The sequence below is a fragment of the Amblyomma mixtum genome, chromosome 7 (assembly GCF_055824585.1).
Source record: "Amblyomma mixtum isolate Tamu chromosome 7, ASM5582458v1, whole genome shotgun sequence".
Classification (NCBI taxonomy): domain Eukaryota; kingdom Metazoa; phylum Arthropoda; class Arachnida; order Ixodida; family Ixodidae; genus Amblyomma; species Amblyomma mixtum.
In genome coordinates, this window is record NC_143018.1 from 70,957,893 (window position 1) to 70,967,862 (window position 9,970).

Here is a 9,970-nt window from a genome sequence, read left to right on the forward strand (position 1 = left end):
ACAACGGTACTCACAGAGTTCTGTTTTCTTACTTTCTCAAATGTCATTTTTTCACAGTGCAGTCTTGCAGAGAAAGATTAGACATGCGTGTTCTTATTACAGACACTCATTACCATCACGTGATAGCGCTCTTGTATGCACTTTCCTTTTGTGCGCAACACTGCTGCAGAGCTTAAAAGCATGCGAATCATGCTTAATTCCAAATATTCTTAAGGAATAGCCGGCTCTTTGCGTCGTGTTACGCTGCCATGAAGTACTACAGTACACAAAGTGCAAGGGAGAAAATTCTTTATTTCAAGGGCTCACTGAGACTGACAACACACGTGCTAGCAATGTGAGAGGGCCCGAGTAAGAATGGATCTGCAGTCAATAACTTTTCAAAACTGTGGGCCAGCTATCACTCATGCACCGAGGCATATGCCTCACATTTCAAGGCACCTGCTTTCCTCTGCTGTGCAGGCTTGGTCACCAGTTGCGGCACGGACAGCTTGGTGCCTCAACAAAAGTCACCGGCAGAAAAACGGAAGTTCCTGTGTCCCGAGTGTGGGTATACCACAACTGTTCACACCAACATCAAGAACCACCTGAGGACACACACGGGCGAGCGCCCCTTTCGGTGCAAGCACTGCGGCAAGGGCTTTGCGAGGAGGAGCATCATGGCCGACCACCTTCACATTCACACGGGCGAGAAGCCGTACCAGTGCCACCTTTGTCCCTTGGTCTTCAGGCAGAGGACAGCCCTGAAAAACCATTTACGAGCCCACAAGGGTGAAAAACTGCTCTAGAGTCCCCTTTGCTTATGGGCATGGCATTTGTGCAAAAGCTGCAATTGAACTATCAAAAATCTCTTACCCCTTCTGCCAACGTTAATGACATTCAGTGTGACAGCAGTCCCCATGCTATGAATGCCTCCGTCACCTCAGGCCGTGCAAGCACTGTGGCAAGGGCTTTGCGAGGAGGCGAGAAGCCATACCAGTGCCACCTTTGCCCCTTGGTCTTCAGCAGAGGACAGCCCTGAAAAACCATTTACGAGCCCACAAGGGTGAAAAACTGCTCTAGAGTCCCCTTTGCTCATGGGCATTTGTGCAAAAGCTGCAATTGAACTATCAAAAATCTCTTACCCCTTCTGCCAACGTTAATGACATTCAGCGTGACAGCAGTCCCCATGCTATGAATGCCTCCGCTACCTCAGGCCGTGCAAGCACTGTGGCAAGGGCTTTGCGAGGAGGCGAGAAGCCATACCAGTGCCACCTTTGCCCCTTGGTCTTCAGCAGAGGACAGCCCTGAAAAACAATTTACGAGCCCACAAGGGTGAAAAACTGCTCTAGAGTCCCCTTTGCTCATGGGCATTTGTGCAAAAGATGTACCTGAACTGTCAGAAATTTCTTACCCCAAAAAAAATCTCCATCTCTTAACCCATAAGGCTCTGACATGTTCTGCCAACGTTACACGACATTCATTGTGCCGCTGCTTCTGTCACCACAGGAACTGTTCTAAATTTTCATTGTACGAAAGTAAAGTTCTTTTCGGGCACTTCTGCGCAGATTTAAGCCATGAGCATGATGATTCATGTTCAGATGCAAAACTGGCAGACAGAATTGTGGAATGTGTACCATCTCATTTCCTTTGTAATCAATGCGATCAGCAACACTGTGTCTGTTATCCTTTTTTTTTGTAGTCTGAAGCATTTTGTAGCAGTGCTGCTATGGTCATTAAAGTTCCATCTAGATCAGCTAAAGACAACCACCATTACTCTACTGTCTTTGCTCTAGCTATCAGTAATCGACATAGTTTTCTAAAACAGCAAGTGCAAGCAGACTTCTTGGGGCACCACACATTTTGCAAAATTTCTTTTTATGCTCCGAGCTAACTGCGGCCTTACTGAAAGCACCTTATGAGTTGCAGGCTGCACAATGATTTGAAAAAGCCGCTTATCAATGCTGTCATTCTCCTGCACAACAACTGAACCCACTGTCTAGTTTCAATAGTCACAGCTGCCTTGCCAGAAAACCATAGAAGCATTTTCATTCATTTTCAGTACGACTGCATTTGAAACAAATTGTGACCAATATATTACGCAGAGCTAACCTGTTGCTTCCTATGCGCCATATTGTAATATCTGTATTTTTTTGCTTTCTCTGTCATTAGCGCCAAGATAAAAGTATTTGATTGCTTGCATTACTCTAATTCAAGATGTTCGTCGTTATGTCTCAACCATGTTTGAAGTTTTAGTAGGTACTGGTACTTTGTTCGAATCATTTGCATTCCCTTCCTGACATGACCTTCAAATGAGAGTGCAACAGGGAACTACTTGTGAAATCCACAGAACACTTCAGCACAGTACCTGACAAGGCACTATGCTTTTGTTCTGTGCTCGAGATGATGTGCACAAAAGTCTCTAAGACACATGAATGGTAGTCAAAACTGATAGCTCTGTTATAAGGTCGTGGATTCAGGCCATATATATTTGTAGTGGTGCTGCCGGACTCGTGTACTCTAACGTGAGGCGGGGAAACGAGGAGATTGTTGGCAGTCATTGCATTTCTGAGCCTAGATCGTGTTTTGCGTGTCCTGGAGGCTTTTGTCCCGTACAGTTATTGTGAAATGCAAACAATTAAGGGTAGCAGTTTTTAGTATCAAGTTCTTGTTGTACACACATTGCATCACCACTTATTTTCACATTTCGGAGACCGTATAAACAAGCTAAAAAAAATTCGTAGGCGAGCACTACTGCATGTCCCATCTTTATAGGCAAGTCATAGCCTGTAAAATGGCATGTATAGTTTATGCTTTATGGGGGTTTAAAGTCCCAAAGCGACTCAGGCTATGAGGAACGCCATAGTGAAGGGCTCCGGAAATTTCAACCACCTGGGGTTCTTTAACATGCACTGATATTGCACAGTACACGAGCCTTTGGAATTTCGCCTCCATCGAAATTCGGCCGCCGCAGCCGAGATCGAACCCACGTATTTTGGGTCAGCAGCCAAGCGCTACAACCACTGAGCCACTGCAGTATAGTAATTTCAACATCGGAAGTATATAGGCACATTAGGGTGCTTCATATGTTTACACCTTTGCACCAAGAGTATTGGTGTATCTAAGCTTACGCACTGACAGCTGGGTGTTTAGCAAGTATTTTGGTATCGCAACGTGTAGTGCACCTATAACAGTGGACTGAAGTCACCAATAATTCCACAAGGCATGATGTCTCCTTTTCCTTGTTATTTTGAACCATTGGTATGCTTGGCAAATATCCATGCCCAAGCTTTTGGTCGTCATTGCTGCTGTTATTCTCATAAAATGCTGCCTTGTTGATTCATTGCGACTATCCTGCCCTGTAACCAAAGTCTTTTCACATCGGGTAGACCTGGTATTTTCTTTTTTTTTAGTGTCATATGCTCTGAAATTCTATGACTGAATGTGTGGACATCAAACAATCTCAGGGAGGCAAGGGCCTTGACACATAGAGGACCTGCTTCTTATAATCCGATGTAAAATGTGCAATTTGATTCCAACAAGAGTTTTGCAATGCGAAGAATGCTGCATGAATGCTACTTCTCTAATAGAGGCATAAACCAATGCTAAGCTACAAGTCTCAGGCTATGGCTCTTCTCCAAGAATAGTCTTCTGATGTCATGCTTGTGTTAGCTATGTGCAAGTGATACAAATGAAGCAGATATTTTGTAACTGACATATATTCTATTTGGTATGAGCAAATTATATATTTTTTCTGCTTCTTTTGACAGTGCATCATATGTGAAACCTTTTATATGCCAATGAGCAAACTGATAATTTTGCAAACACAGATAGTTCTTGAGTGAATGTGACCTTTGGAAAATGCTCTGCCTAAAGTATTGGAATCCTTCAACAAAGACTGCAATGATCCACTTATTTTCAGTACCCGAATTCAATGTTGCTGCACTCCGAAATTGTATTTGGAAACGACAGTGCATAGTTTCTCGTGCTTTTGCTGGAACAGTCTCAAATAAAAATCCATGAGGAGTGAAAGGAAGTCTTGGTTACATGTTGTTATGCACTTCCTTTGTTCATGTTGTGAGCAATCTTGACATTTCTTATAAAGTGCAAGTCTCCACTGCCTTAGTCTGTAATCAATAGCAGCCAAATCATTATTATTCACTTGTTTCATTGGTGCAGTGTGTTGTTGAAGAATGTCTTGGCATTTGCTACACATGTGCTTCACAGTTTTCAGGCTGTTGCCACAAAACTACGGCCTTTTTAATTTTTTTTTGTATTCATTGTTTATAACTCTGCCTCCGTTTTCACAGATTTACCTCACATATTTTCATTTTGCCGTCCTTGCAAATTTAGACTGCACCTCTGCATAGCTGTGCATATGATCAAGAAAGCCTCTGTGGTGACCAGACCGGTCAGGGCAGCAAGTATTATTGGCACATAAAAAATTGCATAACTATGACAATCATTTGTAATACATCAGTGCATCACCTTGTGGCCTAGCACTCTGCTGCTGAGACCACATTTCGACTGCTCGACTTTTGCTTGTAGGGACATTTGTCCAACAGCATCTGTGTGACAACTTGGTGTCACACGCAAATGATCAATTTGGTGAGAAGATTTAAAGTAGGAATAAGTGAATTTCAAGGGCCATGGAAGATGTAAGCTTTGTCCATGAGAAGGAGGAGGTTTTTTAGAATGTGCTTATCTAATTGGCAGTGGTTGACTATGGTGTTCCCAGGTGCTCTTATATAAGCATTGAATGTTCTTACAGTTCTAACTGCATATTGCTGCATCCTAAAACTATTCTGTACTGGTTTTCTGTTCTGATTAGTGATACATGTTCATTATTGATTGTGCACATAACAAATCAGGCACTGTAATTCTTCCGAGACGACTAGGTTACATCATTAACAGTGGCGTGAGCAACTGTTGTACATCTCGTTTAGTCATTGCAACTGTTTTCTGAGGCTGTGGCAATAATTATGACATGGTTCGCATGGGTGATGGAAAGTAGAAAATGATCCTCATAAAGCAACTGTGATATGTCATATAAGTTTTTACCTCTAATGACGCTGGCATTAGGCACCAAAGCAATAGGTTTGAGGATACCAAAATTGTGAGTACCTTTCCTGTTTTGCAGCTCATTGCCTCAGACGTAGGTTTGCCAATGCAGGGATACCACTCACTGCGGAGAAGCTGACGCTGTTTTTCTTCGTGCAGGCTTCAGCGACATACGTCCCAGTCGTGACCTGCAAGCTGAACAACGTTCACATGCTGTAATGTGGCTACCCCATTGCAGTGAAAACATATACACCACAGCTTACTATGACAGCATGAAGAGTCACCCCTGCAGCTACTGTGGCAAGGCCTTCACGAAGCGCAGCAACCTGATAAAGCACATCCGCATCCACACGGGAGAGAAGCCATTCCAGTGCCACCTCTGCCCTACAGCCTTCACCCAGAGGGAGAGCCTTGTGAGACACCTGCGAATTCACACGGGCGAAAGACCATTCCGATGTCACTACTGCCCAGCAGCATTTGCACGCAGGCTGCAGCTCAGGTGGCATGAAGAAAAGGAGCACACGAGGAGAGCCAACCCATAGCTTCCAATCCTGTACTGCCCTCTCCGCCAACATTCAAGAACAGTGAACACAGCTGCTTTTTACTTTGCAGTAGTTATGCGCTCAACACAGCTGTTGCCACTTCTACAGCAGACATGCAGCTTTGAGAATGTGCCATCTCAAGCTGTAATAATTCCTTTTGGGCGGTGAAATTTGACGACAAAATGGAGATGCCACAGACGCATTTGGCAAACGATGTTGCAGATGTTATTTGGAATTTTGTTGTTATTCACTCTGCACTGTTTGTGCTCACACCTGATGAGTTTCCTTACACTATAAATGGCTTATAACACAGAAAGCAACAACACTCACAGTTGTTTTGAATGTCAGGCAGAGCTATATCTGTGCCACACGTGCAAGAAATGGCAGTAAATGCTCAAGGCCTTAAGTTTGTTAATGCCATTATTTCTGAAGTTGATGCTATATGTACAGATTTAATGTCGTTATACAAAAGTCACGATGACGACGCCTGCAAGGCAGTAAGAAATTTAACCAACATATAAACAGCACTAACGAACACAATATCTCGGAAATGTTGTTAAGTGTCATGTAAAAATTATTTTGCAGATGGCGCTACTGGTCATCTCAAGCTGTAATAATTTCTTTTGGGCGGTGAAATTTGACGACAAAATGGAGATGCCACAGACGCATTTGGCAAACGATGTTGCAGGTGTTATTTGGCATTTTGTTGTTATTCACTCTGTACTGTTTGTGCACACACCTGATCAGTTTCCTTACACTATAAATGGCTTATAACACAGAAAGCAACAACACTCACGGTTGTTTTGAATGTCAGGCAGAGCTATACCTGTGCCACACATGTGCAAGAAATGGCAGTAAATGCTCCAGGCCTTAAGTTTGTTAATGCCATTATTTCTGAAGTTGATGCTATATGTACAGATGTAATGTCATTATACAAAAGTCACGATGACGATGCCTGCAAGGCAGTAAGAAATTTAACCAACATATAAACAGCACTAACGAATACAATATCTCGGAAATGTTGTTAAGTGTCATGTAAAAATTATTTTGCAGATGGCGCTACTGGTCTTGCTTGACAGTTCAAAAAGGAGCCATAAACTCCTGTGTGAGCAAACAAGCCGAGAGTATCTGTCACAGGTGCAGGAAAAAATGGCGCCGTTCGCATAAAAAAGGCAGAAGTGCCTTATCTGACAGAGAGTTATGAATAAACTATTTGCTACTTGATATAGGAAGTCGTTGCCAAAAAGTTGCATGCTTTTCTGCGTATGGAATGGGGACAAGAGTACGCATTACTCGAGCAAATGAGTTGCGGTGAACTTGGTAGGTTATGAGTGGCGGTAAGGCTAATGCCAGTAAGGCTAATGCTAATGTGGCAAATAAGTTCGCCACAACTCATTCGCCCGAGCAATGCGCACTCTTGTCCCTGTTCCACATACAGAAAAGCATGCAGCTTTATTAATACCAACTTCCTATCCAGTAGCAAGTGGTTTAATAACTTTCAGTCAGACGAGGCATCTGTACTGCAATTTTGATACGAAGGAGGCCATTTTCACCAGCAAGTCTAACAGATACTCCCGGCTTGTGTGATGACACGCGTTTATGGCTACTTTTTCGACTTGTCATGCAAGAACAGCGCCATTTTCTACAAAATAGTTTTTGATATTACATTCTAACGACTTTGCCGAGATATTGTGCTCATTAGCAATATTTGTATTCAGGAGAATTTTTTAACTGCCATGCAGGCGTTATCCTGATCGGTACTTTCATATAAGGACACTAAATGTGATTGTGTAAGCACTAACTCCAAAACACTAACTCCAAAAATAATGACTAACACATATCAGGCCTTAAGCATTTACTGCCACTTTTTGTGCATGTGTGGCATAAGTATTATCCTCTGATGGCACTAGAAAATGTGAGCTAGAGTTCTTTTGCTGGCTTTCCTTATCAGATTTCTTTGATGTTGCCTATGCATTATGCCATGATGACGTTCTTGAGCTACATGCTACCACTGGTGTAGCGATAAACAAAGACGAGTAGACTTTACATTTGGTTCCTTGTCTGTTCTTGTTAAAATTTTAACCGACCGAGTACTCGTATAAATGAAATTGCTGAGCGCGTCATCTGTTCACTTATAAACTTTCGCTGTTTCATGTGCAACTAATATTAGGCCCAATTTACAAGCTACACGGAAACATCTGTTGTATTCTAACAATGTGGCAAAGTGCGCTAAATGCAGAAGATGCCAATGTTTTTCAAGGGCACGACAAGTTCCTATTTCAGTCTTGAACTTTGGGACCTCCTCCTGTATGTGATTATGTAAAAAATTGTATTAATAAAAGATTCTGAGGTTCTAAAGCAGGAAAAAGTTTAACAGGATGGGTGCATATATATGTCATCCTTTGCATTATCATGCCTCAGTGATGGTTCTGAACGTTTTACAGAGGCTGATGATGATGATTCTGTTGGCTATCCCTTTATATCGGGAGATCAGCGGCACAAAATCGGATCAATGCACACAACATCAGTGTTGCTGGAGGAAGGCTTCTGAATTGCCTACCACATAACTACAGCAGCAGTGTTCCGCTACATTCGCAATCACAGCTTCCCTATGGCACGTGTCTCCGTGCATCACTGCCAGCAGTTTAGGCAATGTTAAAAGGATGTGCTTAGTGCTCCAAGAATGTCAGCACGAGTCAAGATATATAACGAGCAAGCCCAGTGGCCGTCATGTTAGCTACCAGTCTGCTGCAGTTTTAAAAACTGGCGGCACTGTTAATGTTCTTCGAATTAGAAGCACACACTGCAGCGCACGCGACAAGGTGTGCCTCCAGACATTAGAACCACCATGGAAACGTAACGGGCAAGCTCTCTCATTTTCTCGCTAATGACTACAATTGAGCCCTGTTACAACAAACATGAAAGTCACGTGGATTGCGTTCATGACATCCAAAGTTCACAGTAAATGGACTTACCATATTACAACCAAAAATGCTAACTCACACAGAAAGTGGCTTTTTTTTTGTTATGTGCATCTCCTTCAAAGAAGGCTCTACCACAGCGCTCCCAAACTTTCCAGCGCAGTATGTGCTTGTCTCAATTTCATGTCCTCACCAAGATACCCTTGCCGACAAATAACTGCTCTAGAGATGCGATATAATTATTCACCTTTTAAACGTTCACGGCAACTGATGGTAGGTCAGCCTCCTTGTCACCGCCTTGATCAGATCCCTGGCAGTCAGGGAATGCTCGTGGGTGTGCAACGTCATCATCCGCACTAACAAAAACATCCCAGGGGACATATAATACAGCCAGCTGTGCACCATAGACATGTCACCAGATGTTAACATGCAATTGACTGATTATGTAGGTGCCGACCACCTCATCTGTAGTTCCTGGTCTCGTTCCGCGACGAGGCTTGAGCAAAAGACGTGCGCACAGAGCGCATCAAACCAATTAGCTTCACTCTATATACTGGCTGCATGCATATGCTGCCTGAACGCATCGGATAGCAACGCAGGAAGAGAACCGACTGGGCAGGCGACGCATGCCACATGACTGACTGTGTCTGCAAGCATATCACGGTGAGCATCCGAACGTCACAAATCGCTGCTATTGATTGATTACCAACCGCGCTGTATAGTTTCGCTTTCAACGCTGCCACAGTCTCACGCTCGCCACACTTCTCTTTCCACTTCAGATGCTTTGCCCAGCCGCACACACGAACGCATTGACACTCTAGGCCGTCGACGCGTGCTCACCTGCGGTTACTTACAGTTTCACTGCCGCCTTTTCATAGCATTTATTTGGCCGCCACGTTTTTTCTGGAGTTCGTCATGCACATTGCCGGAAGCACGAGTTCGCTGTATCCGAGTTGTACAGTCACAGGTTTTTTTTTTGTATCTGAGACGCAATGTCAGTGCCGCAATAGATATTTTGATGGTAGCAAATGGCTCGTTCGTAATTAGAAAGCGTTCGTTATAAATGGCGCGTATATGCGTGGTTCAGATGCACTAGCAGCCTGCGCGAAAAAAAAATAATTAAAGATAACTAGCGGCGATTGCCTTGCCAGCTGCGCTGCACTCGGTAACCTGAGAAAATTGCAAGTACTGAGCAGCCTGCATTCGGTGCAGTTGGAAGGGTTGACAGTTATCAAAAACAAGTGACCCTGGAGACCAACCCCTCGCACGCGCTTCAGCTGCGACCGCGACAGATTGCTAACAACGAAATGCATCACGTAACTCCAATTCAACATACCGTTGAGGTAACTTCTCTTTCAACGGGCGATATCAGACTGTGCGAGGCCCACATGGTGGAAGGAAAGGAACCTCCATGTGCGAGCCCGCTTGTAAAGTTACCGCTTGTTTGCTCCCTGCCAGTCTGGCAACTCT

General features: G+C 43.7%; 1 protein-coding gene across 3 annotated transcripts; it reads right to left on the reverse strand.

Moving 5' to 3' along the window:
* Positions 1-271: 271 nt before the first annotated feature.
* Positions 272-9,952, reverse strand: LOC149336425 (uncharacterized). Of its 3 annotated transcripts, XR_016284278.1 has the most exons (7): positions 9,837-9,942; positions 8,748-8,856; positions 5,301-5,459; positions 5,101-5,232; positions 1,122-1,283; positions 853-1,014; positions 272-740 (listed from the first exon to the last, which is right to left on the reverse strand). XR_016284278.1 is itself a non-coding variant. In XM_089552886.1 (5 exons), exons 1-3 carry the CDS (start codon positions 9,888-9,890, stop codon positions 1,146-1,148), a joined length of 351 nt encoding a protein of 116 aa, XP_089409012.1. In that variant the 5' UTR covers positions 9,891-9,946; the 3' UTR covers positions 272-740; positions 853-1,014; positions 1,122-1,145. The 3 variants fall into 3 exon arrangements, 1 of the variants encoding a protein (XP_089409012.1); XR_016284277.1 differs by lacking the exon at positions 8,748-8,856 and having other exon boundaries at positions 9,837-9,952; XM_089552886.1 differs by lacking the exons at positions 5,101-5,232; positions 8,748-8,856 and having other exon boundaries at positions 9,837-9,946.
* Positions 9,953-9,970: the final 18 nt, after the last annotated feature.

Coding starts and splice junctions, on each gene's coding strand:
- LOC149336425 (XM_089552886.1), bottom strand. CDS start 9,890: ATGTGGGCCTCGCACAGTCTGATATCGCCCGTTGAAAGAGAAGTTACC. Junction 5,460..9,836: donor AAAGAGAAGTTACCTCAACG/GTATGTTGAATT, acceptor GTGAATTCGCAG/GTGTCTCACAAGGCTCTCCC. Junction 1,284..5,300: donor TGACTCTTCATGCTGTCATA/GTAAGCTGTGGT, acceptor ATTGTTTTTCAG/GGCTGTCCTCTGCTGAAGAC.